Genomic DNA, 21,797 nt, shown 5'->3' with positions numbered 1-21,797 from the left:
TTTGTTACCCTTCTGATCCAAGCGCAAAACCATATATGCGATTAAGCTCGCAGAGGAGGGAATGGGAATCCATGCATCTGGTCAGGCCGACAGGCTCTGCCGTTCACATTGGGAAGCATCGATCTGAAATTCTGAACGTCTCCGAAACCCCAACCCAAACCACCTGCTTTGCTTGCTCGGCACTCCGCCACCGCACTGCGATCCCGAGCGAGAAATCCAGCAGCCAGTAGTCTCCCGAGTCGCCGGGGCGGCAAATCGCAGCAGCGGTTGTAAGAGCGGCGCTCCGGATCTCGTCGGGCAACGGCCGCCACCATGATGAGCGGCAGCTCCCCTCCGGCGCCCTCGCTTCCGGCTGGGGTACCTCAACCTCCCTCCCTCTCCCATCCCATATCTCTTCTCTCTCTCTAGATCCGGTGATATGCCCGTCTGTTTCGGGCGCTTCGGGCCGGGCGCCTCCTGTGCCCTCTGATCTGATTATAATTCTGCCATATAAGAATCAATTCGATTCAAATTTCCAAGTGTGTTGGCGTGTTCTCCTCTACAGCTTAATAGATTTGCTGTTTGCTACATGATGGATAGCAACGGAATTGTATGGTAGAAAATCACGGGTTGTCTCTGCGTTTGTCACTGATTAGATGCGGCGTGTTTCACAAATGCAGAGTGGGAGCTTCTTCAGAGGATACACGAAGCTGTGCAAGGGCCTCGCCGTCATATTGCTCCTTGTTCACTTTGTAGTCCAGCTCTTCCCGTCGGCTGTAACCTATCTCGCGCTTATTCCCGCAAGGTAGAAGCTCAGTAACCACCAATATCTTTTACTAGTTGCTTGGCTCCTAGTTTTCCCTCGAGCTGTTTCGTAGCTACCACCATATTGAGTTTCCACTGGATGTCTAAGTTGTTTCATAGTAACTCTGAGGTAAAATCTTCTGCTGATACTGACTGTTGAGGACATCTACTAATATTGGGAACCAGCGCATCCATTTGGAATGCTGATTTAAAATGCCTGGTTATTGCAATGATAATAATTAGTCAGTGTCTTAGATAAAAAAGACATGTTGGTTGGTCTCACCACTAGATTTTACTCAGCACACTGCATCTAGTGCGCATAGAAAGGTGTTTTAACCTATGAAGCGAAATATCAGATATTCTCTAAAGAAACAATCAATAAACCAAATGTGAATGTTGTTTTCTCAGCAGTTCCATTTTCAGAACTATCTGGTTTTTGTCTGCAGGACGATCCCTTTTGCCTGGAACCTGATAACTGCTGGCTATGTGGAGCAAACAATTCCGGGGGTAATTTTTTTCATCCTACCATTTATTCAGGGGCTAGAGCACCTAATTCTGAATTTATTTACGTCATAACCGTCCTTACGCTATGTCTTTTTCTTTTTAGCTAAAGATGACTAATGTAAATTCACCTGAAATGAGATTGTTTCCATGGCCATATTTCACTTTTATGTGAAGGGGGAGTACATCCAAATCACATAGATGGGCTAAGGATGCTTTCAACTATCACCAGAAATAGCTAGTCCTAAACTCTTAATGACCTGGATGCAATTCAGGCAGAGGTTAGATTATAGTACAGATTTCCGGTGTCTGCTTGTTTGGATGTAACCTTATATCATTAAATCAGTTGCGCTCAAACTAGGAGAAACACTGTCTTAATTTGCTTCCAGCTTTCTCTTGTTACGATGGTGGACATATAGCATGGTTCTTGTTAGTTGTTACTAAGAATTCTTCTAGATGTGCATTGTAAACTTGAATGCCATCTTAGGGAATGGAAATACTTGCTGTTCTGTTTTATAACTGTTTTGCTTTGGAGTGTTTGATCTGCCATTTGCTGTTTGTGAGTTAAATAAAGTATATCATCACATTGTGGATACAACAACTGGTCACAGTTTTCAAATATTATAAACTTTTTGACAACTATACCCTTTTTGTCAAGAACATATCAGAGCTCCCTCAAACTCACATGAGCAATACTCTTCCAGGTGATTGTCAGCATCATTGGTCTTCTTTTATTTGGGAAGTTGTTAGAGCCTTTATGGGGTTCAAAAGAATTATCAAAGTTCATCTTTATTGTGAACTTTTCAACTTCTGCATGTGTCTTCATAACTGCTATTGTGCTGTACTATATAACTCAGCAAGAGATCTATCTGTAAGTACTGTTTCTCTAGAAGCTTATGAGCATGTTGTTTGATGTTCATATTGAGCCCTACTTTGGTGTTCTTACAGTCTGGTTTTTCAGCTACACTCCTTTTTCTGGATTCTATGGAGTTCTTTCAGGATTGTTGGTGGGCATTAAACAGCTTTTACCAGATCAAGAGCTTAACCTTTTCGTGCTAAAGATCAAGGCAAAGGTCTGTTCCTTCAATCCTCAATGTTAAATAACTCTAATTTTCATGCAATCATTATTGTTAGCTAACATTTTTTTTTCTGGGTATCAGTGGATTCCATCTCTTGTTGCACTGATCTCAATTATTGTAAGCTTCTTCATAAAGGACTTGATGTCTTATCTCCCAGTTTTGCTATTTGGCATTTATATGAGTTGGATTTACCTGCGTTACTTCCAAAAGAGACTTGAGACAGGCCTGAAAGGAGACCCAAGTGAGGAGTTCTCTTTCTCAAGCTTCTTCCCTGAATTTCTAAGGTAGTACATTTTCCATCTATACAATCTCTAAGCTATTTTGCATTTCACTGAAGTATCTTCTGACAAATTTACCGAAACATGCAGACCAATTCTGGACCCAATAGCATCTATACTCCATAGGCTCCTTTGTGGAAGATCCGAAAGATCTGACGCCAGGGGACAAACTTTAGATACCTCGCCATTGCCTGGTTCAGATTCAATTGAGGCAAACAGGAGGAGGTTAGCTTTTGTGGCTCTCTTTGCAGTTTTATCAGTGCATAATTTTTTCCCGCTCTCTCTCTTCAGCTTTGTCAGTGTGTAAGTTTATCCTGCTCATACGATTTTGTCCATACACAATCCTTCGGACAAACAACACCCTCATATTCCACTCCCCTGATTTTTTCACTAGCTAGCATTTCTGGAGTATGTTAATATCACTCACGTCTGGTTTCATGTCATGATACTGCATTCTACCTCATCGATTCTGTACACTACATACTACATAGTCGCAGTTGTCAAGTTTGTGAGCTAGAGTGGAGTCACCATTTGTTCCTGCTGGCTGTCATGATTTTAGTTTTAGTTATATTGCTGCACTAGCTTGTAGCTCCAATTGGTGGTTTAATATGACACAACTCTGTTGCCAGTTGCTTGTTTCGTGCATCGTGCTTCTATTCCGTCTGGCTAAATATTGTTTATCTCATTGCAGAGAGAGGGGTCAACGGGCGCTGGAGCAAAGATTAGCTGAGAAGCTGGCTGCAGTCAGAAGTTCAGAGGGCACATCGCTGGATGCTGCTGATAAAGTTTGAGTCTTCTATGCAACGAGCTGTGCAGTTTGTGAATCCCTGGCAATGCGTGTCCGTGTGATTTCCTGAAGGACAGAAAGAACGAAGAACATGTATCTTCAGCAACCCATGCCTCACCTTGGTTTTCATCATCAGTAATTGAGAGTACCGAAGCATTGCGCTCCATTTTTTTCCCCAAGGTTCCTCTGTAGCCAACTAATGAAGCACTAAGCAGTGTACCGAGCATGGCCATGGGCCCATGGTGACTCGAGAATGTGATGTTCGTAGGACAAGAACGCTTCTATGTTCTTTAGTTTGCTGTTTGTTTTGAAACATTGAGGTTGATAGTACTAGTTCACAGAAACAAAATTATGTACGAGTGTTTTCAGAGCTTTTGTATCCCACTTCTAAGCTCAAGAAAACTTTAGCTTTAACCTGTCGTCATTTACAGTTTTCCAACTTAGTATCATGGAAGGCGCACCTAGTCAAAAAAAGAAAACATGGAAGGCGCACGGGCTTGTCCATTGAGCCTGCTCGCTTGTGTTAGTGCAAGACGCAATGGAATGTACTTCGTTGTCCCTTTGGTTTAGGGCTTGCACAAATTGACAAGGATTCCCCAATAAGGAACACGATCAAAAGTTTTCTGTATGATTACCTAGAACCACTATACTTAGTAGCTTGCTATTTAAAATCTTTATTTTTTAATTTTTTCCTTCGCAGCAAGATAAAGAGATAGCTATAACTAGTACTAGTATAGTTTAGAACCATAATCACAATCCAATAGGACATCGAGGAAAAAAAAAATAAAATTACAAGTGCTTACGTGGCTATTAAGCATCTCTAGCCTTGAAGAATGAAGATGCCCTAGGCTTCTTGCTCTCTTTCTCGCCAAACGGAACTCCTACTCTTTGAGGCACCAACAAAAAAAATTGACGAAAAATTGGGAAAGAGCGCCAGTAAAATCAAATCGGAAGGGAGAATTCTGGAAGCCTAACCGGACTCCGCATCCCCACTCCGGCGCCTCATGCCTCCTGCCTCTCTCGCCGCCGCCGCCACGAAGTCTGGACCCGCTTCCGCTCCAGCAACCGGCGGCGCTGCCGCCCCTGGAACTAGACGCAACGGAGGCGCCCTCTGACCGCCGGTGGTGGGTGGGCGGGAGGGTCAGCGATGCCGCCGGCCCGTAAGAAGCGCGGCGCAGCCGCGGCCGCGGCCGCGGCCGCAGCTGCCGCGGCGGCGCAGTGGAAGGTGGGCGACCTTGTGCTCGCTAAGATGAAGGGCTTCCCGGCGTGGCCGGCCGTGGTGAGTTGCCCTGGCCGCTTGTTCTCTCTGATCCGGCACCCCTCGCACTAGTTTAGGCATCACCATGCAGTTTGGGGATTCTAACTGTAGTTGGAGAGCTTGCCTAGGGTTCATTGTTTGATGAAAGTAAACTTTTTTTTACTGTCCTAAGTTGATCCGTACTAAAAGTTAAGGTTTCTATGCGCTGCTCATTATGATTGCCTTTTATTAATCCGTGCTAGTTTTTGTCGTTTTGGTAGTGTGTTTAGTGAGGATTGTCATGTTTAGGGTTTTCTTGGCATATGAGATCAGTGGTGAGTAACTCACCAATGAATAGAACTTCTGAACACTTAGTGAGTTTCTGCTACTTCCATGCCCTGGCTATGATTTCTCTCTGCAATGTGATGCATTTTTCCAATATTGATTGCCATGATAAGTGATTGGTTACTACAATGGAGATCTCTTTCCTTCTGGCAAACGGGGTCGTAGAATTGAATTGAGTGGTATATGGGAGCTTGTTAAACTTTGGTATTAATGAAGATGTAGTAAACCAATGATGTTTGTTGGAGCAAATGTTGGTTCCTCACGCTGTATGCTTGCAACCTTAAGGATTCTATGCTATATTTTAGGTAATTCTTGGTCCTTTAGGTGAATGCGGAGATGTTAAGTTTTTGCTTGTTAGTACCAATATATAGGCTTCAATGGTTTCTGGATGATTTAGGCTGGGTACTTTGGTGGAACATGATGATTTAGGCTAGGTACTTTGGTGGAACATGGAGATGTTAATTTTTTGCTGGTTAGTACCAATATATGGGCTTCAATGGTTTGTGGATGATCTAGGCGGGGTACTTTGGTGGAACATGGTGATTACCTGTTTGGTTCCATCTACTATGATGCCTCTTTAGAAGACTCTTCTCACCTAGTAACCCTTACAGCAGATGGCATATGTGCAATAAGCTTATGCAGATATCTTGTTCATATGAAACTATGAAGTTTCAAATGGTTCTTTGATAGTTGTCATTGCTATTTCTAATGCTTGCATCTGATCTGTATCCCTTGACAGTTTAGTCCTCTAACAATTATATATGTACTTGATGAAGATTTGGAAGCAACCATTGATGTTTTCAGTTAGAACGTCCCACCTAGCCAACCCGACCATAAAACCCAGGTGTTATAGTGGGAGGGGTGGGGGCCTTTATCCTTGGTCCAACATTCCCCCTACGGCGTGCGAGCCCGGCGTAGCCCGCAGCAGGTTGCCCGGCGTAGCCCGCAGCAGGTCTCAGCACACAAGAGACGCAGGGGAAATCGCGCAGCGGAAATGCGTGGCCGGGAGGGATCGAACCCAGGACCTCGGCTCTGGTACCAAGTTAGAACGTCCCACCTAGCCAACCCGACCATAAAACCCAGGTGTTATAGTGGGAGGGGTGGGGGCCTTTATCCTTGGTCCAACATTTTCATTTGTGGAACTACAATAGTTTTGAAGACGGATTTTCATTGTGTCAATCCTTATACTCTCTCCGGTTGAAGATGGGGGCAACCTTGCACTACTCTCACTTGATTTGTTTGCACTACTCTCACATGGTTTAGCCCCTTGGTGACGTTGGATCATTAAGATTGGTGGGCACCATGAATTGGTTTGATAAAATTCTTATTTGCTTTCTCATGATGGGGTTTAGAAATTTGATGATAACTCCCCATTGAAGTAACACATGTATGTTTTTTTGTTCATTTGATATAGCAGTTCATCAAAATATTTAGTCCATGCCAACTTTTATAGATCTCAAGGCATAGTTGAGGTCTAGGTGGTACTGTAAGGTCCTTTTCAGAGCTGGACAAGATGATATACATAGCTAATTTTACCAATCGATTAGTATTCTGAGCATTAACAAGTGAGGTAGGATATAGTCTTGACATAATGCTGCTTGTTCGTTTACCTTTATTTTGGAAATGAGTCCGTATGCGATGAGGAAATAAGCCCTATCAATAATGAAATGAGACAGATGATTTTCTTTTGAGGTCCAGTTGAAATTGGGGCTTCTGTTGTGAATAGGAATTTCTCTAGATATTTTGTTTTGCCAATAGCTTGCTTCTTATTTTCCTGCAGTTAGATATGTTTGTGGATTTTCTAACTTTTTCATGCTTTCTAGGATCTGGATTTTGGAGGTTCCCATTAGTTATATGTATTAATTTTTTTCTCAAACACGCATGAGAGCTATCCATCATTTCATGCAGTTATATATATTAATTAGGTGTTAATGTAGAAAAAGTATATCCTTCTCGACCATCACTAACTTTGATATTAACCTATAGTCCTAGATTTGGCCATGGGATTTCATGGGTCATAAGTGATACAGTTACTTACCATCAACTACGATGTATTTCTTTGCCTTTGCTCTCCAAAAGTTTCTTTTAATAATGTCTCTAACTCTCTATTCTTCCAGAAGTTCATCGGTGTTATTTCAGCAAACCATTTCTTTTCTTTTTTTTATGGCATGTTGATGAGGCTAACTTCATAAGTCCTTGCCACTAAGCTTGGATTTCCTGGAGAAGATTATTTTTATATTTTCCCTTTCTATTTATGCACTCCTAGTCTTGTTTTTGTTTACTCTTGATCATGTGCATTGTTGTTGAGTTGAAATTGGAGAATATCTTCATCGAGTATCTCAGTTCATGACTACCCATACTGTTACAGATAAGTGAACCACAGAAATGGAACCTTCCTCCTCCTGCATCCAAAAAGAAGTTGCTGGTCTACTTTTATGGAACTAAACAAGTGTGAGTATCACTTTGAATCTCAGATCTTCCTTTTCGATTGATGCTTTTTCTCTATATATGCCTTTTTATCTCATAAACATTGTTTGCTTGGACGAGATAGCTCATTTCTTAAGATGTATTATGCAAAAGTAATTTGACTGTCATTACATGAAACTGGATGTACTGATGTGCATGTTCCAATATATTTTCACATATTCCCTCATGTTGATGAACACTAGTAGCATCCCTATGTTTGCTTCTTTAATTTGCAAGTTGACCATGTTTTTGGCTGTGTAATTCCATAATTTATAGAAGTATCTGTCAGGTATTCCTAGGCATAATGAAGATTTAAGTGGTTTTCACCTTATGGTCACTCAAGGTCTTTGTAGTTGCCAGTTCGATTTCCATATCCTTACCTCATAAAAAGCTTTTTTTGGATATTGTATATCACTATGTGCATGAGCACCACCTCTCGCGTCAAAATATGGGTAGGGCAGTGGTTAGTGTCTTAGGATTTCTTTATTTTTAGTTGAGATAATGACTATATAATCTGATTATAAATTTAGGATTATTATTTTAGCCTAACATGTTGGTAGGATCCTAGTTAATTAGTTTATAATTTTCCAAGGTTTTTAAAGAAAAATTCAAATGCAATCTTACAAATTACGAATTTTACAAAAAATGTATGCACAATTTAACAGATTTTCAGGCATCTATCAAAGAAGACTAGGTGATGATCATATCCTGTCAAATTAATACCCAAAATAACGGTTGTTTATGAAGGGAGCTATAGACGGTAAAAATGGGTGTGTGAAAGGTTCTCAGACAAAACTATTCATGTGATATGATGTCAGTATACTCAGTGCTATTGTTGTAAGTTGTAACTTGGAATCAATGATTAACTGTCTATTGGTTTGTGAAGTGCCCTCTATGCTAGATGAATGCCATATTTAATGGGTTTATCTGGTGGTGCCACTGGAATTCTATCATTTTTTATGCTGGCATTCTGTCTCTAGCTAGAGGGAAGGCTTCCTTCAGGAGGAACTTAGATTGGTTCTGCATAGTAGAGCAAAATCCTCCTTGAAGCGCCAATTAGAAACTTGGTTGTGTAGTCTCCATTCTCCAATAATGTCATGCTGTTAGGATCTCTCTTTGGGCCTAAGGCCTTGTACTTATGTACATAGCCTTTTTTATAAATATAAAACAGATCCAGTTGGGTTCTTCCCTACTGTTTCATAAAAAAAGGGTTTGTTTGACTTTTGTGGAATCCTTTTTTTTAGTGTGGTGGTCTTAGCATGCTTTCATCTCATACCATGAATCAGGATGACTTTTATTTACAGACAGTATCTTACTTCCAGGCAACTCAAAAAGTCTGGAAGAATAACTTCCTGTGCTGACAAAGTCAGGGCCAGTTAAAGAGAAGCCTCTTAGAGCATATACAGTCTGGCAAGGATATACGTTTTTCTCTTTCTGCCAAGTACACAAAGTAAAAAGCTCCTATCTGTCCCAACAAGTGAGACCCACTATTAAATAAATTAATGCCATTCAGGCCAAGTGCTCCCAGTCCTGGCTAGAAAGTGTCATCCACATCACCTTTGCACATTTGTTTTATTACCTTAGTTCGTTCACTTTTAGAGCATATACAGTCTGGCAAGGATATAAGCTTTTGTCTTTCCACCATGTACACAAAGGAAAAAACTCCTCTAAATGATTTAATGCCAGTCAGGCCAAGTGCTCCCAGTCCTGGCTATGAAGTGCCGTCCACATAACCTTTGCACAATTTTTTTATTACCGTAGTTCATTCTCTCCGGATCATGTACTTGCTCCAGCTCCAACATTTCTTAGATTAATGCCTCACCGTGCAATGGGCTAGGTTCAGGTTTGGAGAATCTAGCAGCACTCTTAGTTCCTCTTTGAGGTTGTGCATATGCCCTTAGGAATCTTGTATTAATTAATGTTATGAAAACTTGATGTAGTGATCTCTTTTCTTACTTAATGTTCAGTTCTATACTAGTTTCCCATCAATTATGACATTGAAGTGAGTTAGCCTAAAGACACTGGTAAATTCGCACCTGTTGCACCTCACGGCAACTATGGGATTTGGATATTTACTTCTCAATTCACTGAATCCCAACCCTGAAAATCATTTTTTTTTCTGACATCAGTTTTTTTATTATATTGTAGCGCCTTTTGTAGCTATGCTGACCTTGAGGCATTCACTGAAGAGAAGAAAAAATCTCTACTTGTTAAGCGACATGGGAAAGGGGCAGATTTTGTCCGAGCAGTTAATGAAATAGTTGAGATTTATGATTCTTTAAAGAAAGAGACTAATAATGAAAATAATAAGAGTGTTTTGACTGAAAATAATTTGAGGACGGATGTCGAAAATCATGTCAATAACAGTAGCAGTTTGGATACTGGAGGTCTTGAGGATGGTTCTGATCTGGCCAATGACAACAAGATGGAGGATTGTCCCACCTCTTCCACGGATCACAACACTTCTCGGTCTAATATCAATACAACGGTGGGTGAGCACTGTGTTGTGAATTCTGCACATGGTGACCCTACTGAAAAGTCACCACTCCTTCATGAGAGTAGACATTCTCCTTTGCATGCCAGTTCATGTTCAAAGAAGAGTCAAGAAGATCCGCAGCAACAAGATTCTTGCACAAATGGTAATTTTGCATTGGCATGGAGATCAGGAAGTTCATTAGGTGCTGAATTAATAACAAGTCAGGACTCTGATGGCCTGATGGATGGTACCAATCAACTTTCTGTTGATTTGGTTCCTGGTGACAAGCAGGAAGTTTCTGCTCGGCATAAGTGCATTGACGATGACAAACCTAGCCTGTGTTCCCCTTCTGCGACAAAGGAAGCTGTCTTGTCACATTCAAGTCAAGGAACCGGCAGTCAACTTGCACCCTCTGGTTCCAGTAATGATGATAAACCGAGTACTGCAAAAGATAATGTACAATGTACTTGTAGTAATGAGGTATCCCAAAATGGAGTCAGGGATAAAGAAGTCAAACTGAATGGAATGGTTGATCTTCCCATTAACACAACCCGAACTTTTAGAAGAAAAAGAAGGCAAAACACTACTCGTGCTAATTATTCTGTCAGTAGTGAGGTATCAAATATGGATAGGGAATTGCAGCCTAAGTCAAAAGAAGATACTGTATGTTCTCCAAATTCAAGGAATGAAATTAACAAATCAGATGGGGATGAGCACTTGCCGTTGGTCAAAAGGGCAAGAGTACGAATGGAAAGACCTACACTGGAGGATGCCACAGCGGATGAACCTGATCATTCTTCTGACAAAACAGAGCCAGCTAAACATGAAGATCCATGTTATAAGCATACAATTTCTGCAATATCTGGAAAGGATCGATCAGCCGGCGGCTTACCTCCTAGTGTAGATGCTTCACCCGACATAAACCTCTCTCTGCCATCAGGAGAAGTTGTGAATTCTTGTAATAATAATAATGAACTCCAACCAAAGGTTTTGACATTGGATGTAGAAGCTGCTTTGCCTCCATCAAAACGCCTTCATCGTGCCTTAGAAGCTATGTCTGCTAATACATCTCAAGCTTTTAGTAATCTGCCTGAAGCTGCAAAGTCAAATGAAGTTAGTCTGAAAGGCTGCACTGCTTCAACAGAAAGGTCCCCTCTTAACAACTCTGCAGATGCACTTGTTAAAAGTCCAAAATCTGCAATGGCTAAAAGCCCGAAGGTGTCTTGGAGTGCACATTCTTCAGATGCCCCAACTGACCAAAAGCATATCACACAAGTTGCCATGTTGAACAAGGATGCCCTCTCTCCTGTTTCTTTGGATTTGAGAAATGATGATCTCGGTGACAATATACAAAAAGACAGAGTTTCTGAAGAAGCCTGCATGGACAGTGAAAATGTACCTAATTTGGTTGTTCATACTGGGATTGATAGCGATAAGTGTGAAAAAACTCCAACCCGTTCCATGAAATTGGAAGAGCCAGCCCTTGTATCTAAGTTGGATCAACCACCTTCACACAAACCAAGTGGAAATGAGCCTAGGGAATCAGTTGAAGGCTCTAAAAATGCTTTCAGCATAACTATCGGTGTATCTGCTGAGCCAATTAGCCAAGCAAATGCTGTTGTCTCATATACTAATGGCACTTGCGATCCTGTGCTGCATGATGACACTGTTTTAGCTGAATCAACAGTTAGTATTTGTGACACAAGTGCCACTTGTTTGGTTTCTAAAGTTTCATGTATTCATTCTGACACAAGCACCAGGACATTTGAAGCGTAAGTCTTCTATTTCGTGCAAAAGCCAAACCTTCAATTTGTTTGTTATTTTATAGCCATATTTGTTTACTTGGAGCCCTGGACAGTGTACATTTTTGCATTATGTAACTTACAGCAAACCTTAGGAGCCATGTTTTTGTCCCCACGTTACATTTCAGCATATACTTGCCTGCATGTTTTTGCACACAGTGTACAAATAGGATAAAAGAATAAGCAGTGGCGGAGTTAGAAGGTAGTTGTAGTGGGGCAAACCTTGGGCAGTTTTATACTTTGTTTAGCTACAAGGTGGTGATATTAATTATTATGCACTTGCTTAAGCAAAGCAAGCTCTGCCTCTGATGGCTGGGTGTGGGTAGGGTTTAGAACTTTATATAATCAGCCTACTGTGTTAGTTCTTTTGTATTGTGCAGTATAACAAAGATGGATTTAATTATGGATTTGACTTGCATTTTAATGTAAGTTCAACTATTATCTTCCGACCGACAAGTCTATCAATGGTCTAGAAGTATAAGATGGAAATGCTTGTTAGGTAGAATACACCTGCTTATATTTCCTAGCAACTACAGATGACATCCTTATTTGTTCAATTCTTTTCTGTGTACTCTCTGGTGCCACTAAGAATATGTAACTTACTAACTCTGTTCTTCTCAAGTGTTCTTAACCATGTGGTTAGGGTTGATAATAGTTTCAATCTTTAATCTTGTAGGCATAGTTCTTCATCAATTGCACCAGGAGACCTCGACCATGGATTAAACCTGAAAGATAAGAGCATATCTCCAGATTCAGTGCCTACAAAAGAACTAGTTGCTGATGGACATGCCCGTGGATTTTCTCAGTCAAATTCATTCATGCACAGTTCTCTAGATTCAAAATTTATTTCTGAACCTTTGTTGAATATACCTTCACTGAAGGAAGGATCAAGTGACCGGTGTTCACCTTCAAATCATACAATAAGGTCTGCATCAGAGAGGGTTCATACTGAAGAAGATAGTGGTACAATTCCTTTTGATAATCTTCAACCGAAGGGCTTGAACAAATTAGCAGGTCGTCATGAAGCCAATTCATCACGGAGAGCGTTTGAAGCTTTTGTTGGTACACTAACACGAACAAAGGAAAGTATATCTCGTGCAACACGTCTTGCACTGGACTGTGCCAAGCATGGCATTGCTGGTGAGGTTAGGCCTTGCGAGCTCTTCACCTTAATTTTAGAGGCATGCTGTTTCATTGTGGTTTATCTTGGTTCTATTTTGTATAACTCCACATGGTTTTATTACTACCATTTACTTGCTTGTATTTATATATTTAGTAGCTTCCCATCACTTCCCCCTAATTGTGATGATATTAACTCCTGGCTACTTTCCCATATACAGATCAGTTTTCATTTGAAAGGCTGATTTTGTCCACCATAAGAATGTGTTCACCATGGTGTCCCATATATCATCCCATGGCCTTTGTACATTCTTCAATATGATACAGCATGCTATTCACAAGCTAGTAGTGAGCCCGCTGTGTTTCCCACTATGGCATAATCTCTCCACTATTTTAAGGATTTTTGTTCGAGCATAGTAACAGCTTTTGCTGCCTTCAAATGTTATTATTAAAAAGCCTTTATACCACTCAGTCGGTTTCAAGGTGTGTGATGTAGATGTGATTTGATTCTGTTCTTTTTTGTTCAACAATCTAGGTAATGGATATCATTATTGAACACCTGGAAAAGGAAACTAATTTATATAAAAGGGTCGATTTGTTCTTCCTTGTCGATTCAATAATCCGGTACTGTCGCAATCAGAAAGGTACATGCATAATCTTATATTTGTTTCGTAGTTTGGAATGGGCATATCTGAAGCTACTAAGCTACTGCCACGAACCATGTAGGTGGGCCTGGTGATGCCTATCCTTCTCTTATCCAGGCAGTCTTACCACGAATTATATATGCTTCTGCACCACCTGGAAATTCTGCTTGGGAGAATAGGAGGCAATGTCTTAAGGCAAGTGATTTCGGTAACTGATTGAAGCATATGTGTTTAACACTCTTTCACATTTCTTTCACAAGCTTCCATTTCTTGATGATTAGGTTTTGAGGCTCTGGCTTGAGAGAAAAACCCTTTCAGAATACATCATTCGCCACCATATTAAAGAGCTTGAAGTTCTTAATGAGGCATCATTTGGAAGCTCTCACCGTCCTTCAGGTACAGAGAGAGCTCTGAATGACCCTTTGCGGGATAATGAGGCATTTCTTGTTGATGAGTATGGAAGGTAGGCCTCTACTTTTTCAATAAGTACATTTCTAAGGTTTATTCTGCTTATTCCTATTACAAAATATTTTGCGTAGTCTTTCATCGTTTTTGGATTGGTTTTGTTAATCTTTACATAATATTAAAAGGAAAAAATCATCAGTACATGAGTTTGGTGCTGATAGCATATCATTATTAGCTTCACCCTAGGTTCCATGAGATTAGTATATACTTGCACCAGCAGACCCAAGGAATTTCTGCATGAGAAGCCCGGATATACTGCACCTAATTGATACTGGCTGGTTCATAGAAATATCTGTAATGAGATCTATATTTCACATGCAAGACTACCATGATACTTGGCTAGTATGTATGGGCTGGTACCACCAGTTAGTACCCGTGGACAAATTGTTTCTGTTTTTCTTCAATCCCAGATTGGCATTATTGAAATCCTCTGCTATGGATTTTAAGTGCTTGTTATGTATGTTTGGGACCAGTTCAGATGTGTCGAGAAAAATATCGAGTATCAGTACCGAAATGTTCAAAAAGTTTTTGAGGACAAATTATAGTCATGACTCATGATGGCACTGACTAAATGTAAATGTACTTTTCAAATAATCTTCTCTATTTGACTACTGTCTAGTGATGATGCTTAGGAGACCAAACAACAATATGAAAACATCAATTTCCAAATGTTACTTTTGTATATCAAGCGTGCTCTTATTTTTTTTAGTATAAATAACAGATTGTGTTTATGCATGTTGAACTGCTGTATCATCTTTTTGTTCCAAATACTATCTGTTCATTATGCTCCATTCTTCACAGCAATGCTGGTTTTCATCTTCAAAATTTAATTTGCACGAAACTACTTGAAGATGAGGATGGAAGGTCCTCTGAGGAGAGGAGCTTTGAAGGTCTTACTCCTGAACACGAAGTTACTGGCGCTAGTGAGCAAGAGGCGTCCCAATTGCATATGACAAAGCATCAACTCATCTTGGAAGAAGTGGATGGTGAACTTGAGATGGAGGATGCAGCCCCGTCAACTGGAGCTGAAGCCAGCTCCACATGCCAAGAAGATCTAACTAATAACTCTAGCTGCACAAGAACTTCTCAACAGCTCAGTTCCATTCCACCCCTACCTGATGACAAAGCCCCATCTCCTCCCCCATTGCCATCATCACCGCCACCTCAACCGCGCCCACCCTGTCCTGTCTCTCAAGGTTCACAGGTGCAAGGAGCATTGCTTGTGGCAGCTGATTGTGTAGAGCAGCAGCATCCAGGAGCCAACTATGTATGTAGCTGCTCTTTTGTTTGTGCAGAAAGGCTGCTCTGAAATTTAATTTTTCGGTGACTATAATTATTCATTGATGTTCTTTGCAGAATGTTGAAGGCCAACACCCTTATTCTGTTGCAAACAGCCGAGGCAACATGGGTGCATGTGTAGCTTCTTCACAGCCTCCAGTACACTACAATTCTGGATATGCAGGGCATACTAATCAGATATTTCCACCGCCACCGCCTCCGCCGCCACAGCCTACTGCAGCATTCCATCCTTCTGGACCCCATGGCAGCTTATGTGGGCCCTCAGTACCACATCATGTAAATAATTATCACCAACCACCATCAGCACCGCTACCTAATAGCGCATACCATATACATCCACCACCGCATCCACCAGGTCCGAATCAGTTCCCATACCCACCTGAACCAGAACAGAGAACACAAGCGTGGAATTATGGTCCTCCTTATCCTGAGAGTTGTCAGTATGGTGGTCATGACAGAGGACACCATGGATACAATAGGGGACCTCATTTTGATGATAGAGGGCATCACTTTGATGATAGGGGTCATCGCTTTGACGGTGGAGGGCATTACTTTGATGATGGGATGCATCGCTTCGATGATAGATGGCACCACTTTCATGATAGGGGGCAAATGCACCATGAAGTTATGGATGGTGGAAGGTTTCCTCCATTCTTTCCACCAGGTATTTTCCTTTTTTTCCCCCTATCCATCATTGAAGTTTTGCATCCAACTGTTTTGATCGGTTTTGCTGGAATACAAGATTAGTTGAGTGCTTTTTCATGAATTAAACTTTTATACTTAGCCAGTTTTGTTGTCATCAATATCCAGTTGACACTATTTTTTTGAATGATCATCCAGTTGGCACTTTTTTTTTCAAACGATGTATATTGTTTTCTAGCGATGTCCAGTTGGCAGTATTGTCACTGACTGCACTAACCTTTACAATCATTCAGGTCCCCCATTTCCAGATCACTTTGAAGCGCCACCCAACCAATTTCATTGTGGACGACCACTGGAGCCTCCACCAGGTCCATGTTCTGGGTGGTCTATGCCTCATAGGAGATCCAAGTACCCTCCTGATTCCAGACAGACGATGGAGGCGCCCGTTTCCAATGGAGGTATGTTCTTTCATATTTCCTTCTGCCCATATGGTGTCATTATTTTGCATCTACATATTCACAGTATGTTGTGAGAGTCACTGTTTTTTGTTCTTGGTGCACTTCAAGTTGAATGTTAGTCCCCATTGTGAAATCAGGTTGGAGGCGGCATGGAAGGCGCGATTATGATAGATTTAATTGATGAATGGTATTTGAACTACTGTTCTTACATGTTACCTTTACAAAGTTAGATGATTATTTTGGGATAAGGTACTTGTAAAGTGTGGAATAAGGGTATCTCCCACTGCTTAAGTTTTTCGCTTTTTTCATTATTGTAGAATGCCGACTCAACTCTGATCATAGCTGATTGGCAGTGCTTGCTTGGTTATCAAGGATGGGTACTTTCTGACAATATTTAACGGTATGCATTTACTCCTTTAGAAACCATTTTTAACGGCAATTTATTCCTTGGCACCTGTTTTCGTTGTGTTTTTTATCTGACATGTTTTTCTGCTTGTATTTTTTAAGGCTTTACTTTTCATTGGCGAATCGTGAAGCATTCATCGCTGTCTCCATTCGCTGGTTTGCTTAACGTGAAATATCCTGAAATAAGAATGGGACCCAACCTCACTGTACATATGTAGTTGTAACAGTGTTCAGCAAATGCAGAAACGGAGCTAGGCCAATCCTGTGAAGAGTGATCCATAGATTTTGTTGTTAACCCAACACTTCATCTTGTTGAAGTCTATTTCGTTCATGTAACCCTATTTCTATGCAACTCTTTTCTAAGATTAACTTAGTTTGTAGTTTGACAGCAGAGCATGGCCAAAATTCAAATGATTTTGAACTTGTAAACTATTGGGCATCTCGTTTTGATGCCACGTGTATGGCTCAACACTCTTCTGCCGAATGTGGCCGAGACGACACTCTCCCAAACATTTTTCTTGTCTTTGGGTTATGGGGTTGGGAATATACAATGAGTTTGTACCATTTCGTTGGAATTGTGACTCGAGTCATTTGATTTGTAAGTAAGCAGCTGCCCGTAAGTGATTATTGGGCTTCACATCGAAGGGACCTTCCATTCGAACATAATGATTATGTCTATACCACGCTTCCTCTATTCTTTATTTTTAATTTATATATGGTCAAGCCCTCGACATTCATTAGAAAAGTCATTGCATTGACCGAAATTCGTTGTTACTGATTTATTTTGTGGTTTCTGCGGAGACACGAAAATTCAATCCAAGAGCAACAGAATTGTGTTGGGGTTATTTTAGCATTTTTTTTTGGTGGAACAGTAGTCATGCAGCTCTCGCCTAATGGCTTCAGGAGAGTCCGCATTTAGTATAGCAATAAAGGACAAATAATGCCTCCGTCTATATATAGGATTTCTGGGCATATGCCGTCGGAGAGATTTTGAAAGAGAGAAGTTTTTCTACCTCTGAACATTTCTTTGGCTTTGCTAGCTGCCAACGCTCACTTGTTCGCATTTAATTTATTTAACTCGCCGAGTCGCCGTGACGTGCATCCATCTCGCTATATGTATGCACAAACCACATCATCCGCACCAAAATACGCACAGCTAGCTAGGATGCAGCCGTTTTGGTTCTCCAGATCGTCGTCGTCGTCACTGCCGCTACTCCTCGTGCTGCTGCTCCGGCTGTCCACGCCGAGCTTGGCACGGGCGCCGGTGTCCCGAACCATCACCGTGCATAGGCAAGGGCGAGGCGACTTCCGGACGGTGCAGTCGGCGGTGGACTCCGTGCCGGATGGCAACCGGAACTGGATCAAGATCCATGTAAATGCAGGGAGCTACTGGTCCGTGCTACCCTAGCTACTTCTGTGCTTGCAGGACTGCTAGCTAGAGCTTGCACAGCATGGCATCTTGCTGCAGCCAATGAAGTCACAACAGATAGCTAGATTGTGCCGCTCCTTTTCTCTGCCAAGAGATTTTGCTCATTTTTGTGTATGGATAGATTTGCAATCTTGAAAATAGAATCCTCAAGATATGAAACATATATATGTTTATATAGTTTCCCTCAGAAAATAATTTTCATAAACATATATATCTGTAAATTTGATTTTTATTTGTCATGCATATACTAGTAGTAGTCGACATCAATGATATCCATGTACAATATAATGAAACTCCTATATACGATGCAATAGCTAGAAAAAGAATTCTTCATAACGGAGTACTTTGTTCGATATATATGAGCTAGCAATTTGCTGCCTTGGTACGTACGTGCAGGGAGAAGGTCACCATCCCACCGAAGAAACGCTACATCTTGCTGGAGGGGGCCGGCTCGTCGAGGACGGACATCAGCTTCAACGCAAACGCGCACGCCGGCATCGACCAGATAATGCGCCGCCCGAACGTGAGCGTCGACGAGCTCTCGCCGACGTTCCGCAGCGCCACCTTCACCGTCCTCGCCGACAACTTCGTCGCCCGGGACATCTCCTTCAAGGTACTTCGTTTTTGCGAGCGCGATGCGAGACTGATCACTACTCACGCACGCGTGCCTCCCTCCATGCAAGCGCAGAACACGTACAAGGCGCGGGACATGAGCGAGGAGAACCAGGCGGTAGCGGCGACAAGAGCGCGTTCTACGGCTGCGAGTTCCACGGCTTCCAGGACACGCTCTGCGACTTCCGGGGGCGGCACTACTTCCGCCGCTGCCTCGTCCGCGGCGGCGTCGACTTCGTCTTCGGCTACGGCCAGTCCATCTACGAGGACTGCGTGCTCGTGTCGGCCATGCCGCCGGGGCCGCAGCCCGGGTGGCTGACCGCGCACGCGCGGCTCGACGCCGGGAGCCCCGGCGGGCTGGTGTTCAAGGGCGGCGCCGTGACGGGCACGGGCCGCATCTACCTCGGCCGCGCCTGGAACGGATACGCCACCGTCGTGTTCTACGGGGCGCGCATGGACCACGTCGTCGTGCCGCAGGGGTGGCAGGCCTGGAATTGCCATGCACACGACATGATCTGGGCTAAGTACTTGTTTAAGACGGAATTTTAATTTTCGTTTTCAGGTCACATGTCACGTTTGCAGAAGTTGGATGCACCGGGCCAGGATCGGATATGAGTAGAAGAGAGGGCTGGGAGAAGCATTTGACTGACCAGGAGGTGAAAAGATTTGTGGACATGAAATTCATTGACGATGGCTGGCTGCCAAGGCAGCCATAGCTTAGCTGATACCTAGGAGCTGGAATAATAATGGCATGCAAAGAATTAGAGGAAGCGCAAACTGTCAAATCTATTACTGCTACATATGCGAATAATCCCGAAGTTATTTAATGGAAAATAACATATGGTCACTTTGGCAACCATGGCCACACACTTGGCATCCAGATTGCCAACACAAACCGATCAAGAACACTTGTTTGGCCAGCTCGTCCAACCCGGAGCGAAATGGGGCCGTCCTCGTCAGGCTCGAGCTCAACAGGAAGAGGCAGATCACACAGTCCTCAAAAGGCCCGGCCGGGGCAGGTGTCAATTAATAAACTAAGCAGGTCACACAAAGATCATCGGCCTGACGAACTCGTTGTGCTCGCAGGACGAGTAAACAAAATAGTGGCCAAGATCGATGCTGGAGCCATGGTCACACGGCGAGCATGGGGCACCTACAACTCATCACCTTCCCCCCTACTCCCCATTCCCGCACGAATCCAGCAACCATGCAAAGAGAAACAAGATGCTTCTCCGCCGCAGCTCGCGACCACAACGACGTCGGTGAGGTCGATCGATCCATATATATAAAGCTGCGGCACGCATCTACTATGCATCGAACACCAACTAGATTTCTTGCTTGGAGAATTAATACGTACTCCCCCTCTCGCTCCATGCGCCGGCGGCCGGCCGGTTCAGCCATGGCTGCCCCGGCGCTCCACGTGGCGATCCTCGCCGCCGTCCTGCTGCTCCCGTTCCTCAGCGTGCCGGCGGAGGCGCAGACCAAGAAGTTCTGCCTCACCCAGTTCGCCATCGCCAGCCAGGCCTGCGCCATCCTGCCGCCCACCAGCCCGGAGCACCGTCACCACGATCACGACGACGACGAGGACGAGGATGAGGACGACGACGACGAGGACGAGGATGAGGATGAGGACGACGACGACAGCGGCGGAGGCGGCGGCGGCGGAGGCGGAGGCGGTGGTGGTGATGATGCTGGTGGTGGTGGCGATAGTGGTGGTGGTGGTGATAGTGGCGGTGGTGGTGGTGATAGTGGTGGTGGTGGCGGCGGCGAGCGCAATCAGAACAAGAAGAGCGACGTCGTCAGCAAGCCTGCGGCGTCGAGCGGCGTCGTCAGCAAAGCCTCGTCGCCGAGCGGCGGCGTCACCGGCAAACCCGCGTCTTCGATGATCACCGTCGTCGAGACGGAGGTGGACGCCGCCGAAGAAGACGTCGCGGTCGCGCGCCGCAACGGCACCAGGCGCTCCGTGGGGAACCACACCCGCAGCGGCGGCGGCGACGGCGTCACCCGCCACCGCCGCAGTCGCTCCAGCAGGCGCCGCCGCCGCCGCCACCGCCGTGGGCGTCTGCGCGACGGCGAGGACGGCGGCGACGAGGACGAGGATGAGGACGAGGACGAGGACGAGGATGAAGACGAGGACGATGACGATGACGACGAGGACGATGACGACGACGACGACGACGAGGACAACGACCACCGCGCGTACAGGGACTGCTGCCGGTGGCTGAAGGAGGTGGAGCCGGACTGCGTGTGCGAGGCGCTGCTCCGCCTGCCGCCCTTCCTGGTGAAGCCGCAGCACAAGTACACCGTCAAGGTCGGGGACTCGTGCAAGTTCACCTACAGGTGCGGCGGAACCTGAGGGAAATAAGGAGAGCGATCGATCGAGGTCTGGCCTTTTCCTGTGTGCTACACTGCTACTGCTACATATATATATATATATATATATATATATATATATATATATATATATATATATATAGGTAGTATATATGCATAATATCCATCACTCGTATCATCATCATCACTGCTATCATCAAGTTTGTGTTATTATCAAGTACTTGCTGTACGTAAGAAAGAAGAAGGTTTGTTGGAGCGAGGCCAAAGAGTTTGGCTTATGTAACTGATCACTACGTATACAAACAGGTAACAGCTACAAATTTGTAATAGTAATGTACTACGTGTTATATGCATGCAGTGGCCTGCTGCTGTGGGCTAGATGCATGCTGGTGTCAGTCAGTGACTAGCTGCAGCTGACGTTTCAAAGAAAACTGTGTCGATCTGTACCCGGAAACAATGTATGTTTAATTAGTAGAGCAAGTGCAAAGATTTGACAGGAAAAAAAACAAGAAGTGTGTTGTACTGGTATATAAATTGTGTCCAATCAGGACGTTTAATGGCAAGATATACATGTATAGTAAGGTGGTATGCATACATACATATGTTTTATATATGTGTTAATTTGTACTCCATCCG

General features: G+C 43.4%; 3 protein-coding genes across 7 annotated transcripts; all 3 read left to right on the top strand.

Moving 5' to 3' along the window:
- The first annotated feature begins 57 nt into the window (after positions 1-57).
- Positions 58-3,852, top strand: LOC112880261 (rhomboid-like protein 19). The gene is made up of 8 exons (XM_025944789.1): positions 58-357; positions 660-784; positions 1,230-1,290; positions 1,989-2,155; positions 2,246-2,357; positions 2,445-2,647; positions 2,732-2,866; positions 3,333-3,852. The coding sequence occupies exons 1-8, from the start codon at positions 313-315 to the stop codon at positions 3,430-3,432; spliced, it is 948 nt and encodes a 315-aa protein (XP_025800574.1). The 5' UTR covers positions 58-312; the 3' UTR covers positions 3,433-3,852.
- Positions 3,853-4,278: 426 nt separating this feature from the next.
- LOC112880036 (protein HUA2-LIKE 2-like) lies at positions 4,279-17,452 on the top strand. Of its 5 annotated transcripts, none has more exons than XM_025944495.1 (13): positions 4,279-4,707; positions 7,379-7,461; positions 9,637-11,724; positions 12,431-12,899; positions 13,409-13,517; positions 13,600-13,712; positions 13,799-13,980; positions 14,784-15,249; positions 15,339-15,945; positions 16,217-16,381; positions 16,519-16,568; positions 16,699-16,781; positions 16,889-17,452. In XM_025944495.1, the coding sequence occupies exons 1-11, from the start codon at positions 4,576-4,578 to the stop codon at positions 16,560-16,562; spliced, it is 4,458 nt and encodes a 1,485-aa protein (XP_025800280.1). In that variant the 5' UTR covers positions 4,279-4,575; the 3' UTR covers positions 16,563-16,568; positions 16,699-16,781; positions 16,889-17,452. The 5 variants fall into 5 exon arrangements, with proteins under 5 accessions (XP_025800280.1, XP_025800278.1, XP_025800277.1 ...); XM_025944493.1 differs by having other exon boundaries at positions 9,625-11,724; positions 16,735-16,781; XM_025944492.1 differs by having other exon boundaries at positions 9,625-11,724.
- A 499-nt stretch (positions 17,453-17,951) lies between these two features.
- On the top strand, positions 17,952-21,183 carry LOC112881345. The gene is made up of 4 exons (XM_025946008.1): positions 17,952-18,178; positions 18,612-18,828; positions 18,930-19,351; positions 20,157-21,183. The coding sequence occupies exons 1-4, from the start codon at positions 17,952-17,954 to the stop codon at positions 21,181-21,183; spliced, it is 1,893 nt and encodes a 630-aa protein (XP_025801793.1).
- The last annotated feature ends 614 nt before the right edge of the window (positions 21,184-21,797 follow it).

Source organism: Panicum hallii, chromosome 2 (genome assembly GCF_002211085.1).
Source record: "Panicum hallii strain FIL2 chromosome 2, PHallii_v3.1, whole genome shotgun sequence".
Classification (NCBI taxonomy): domain Eukaryota; kingdom Viridiplantae; phylum Streptophyta; class Magnoliopsida; order Poales; family Poaceae; genus Panicum; species Panicum hallii.
The sequence above is the reverse complement of the archived record's forward strand: the minus strand, read 5'-3'. Positions and strand labels throughout refer to the sequence as shown.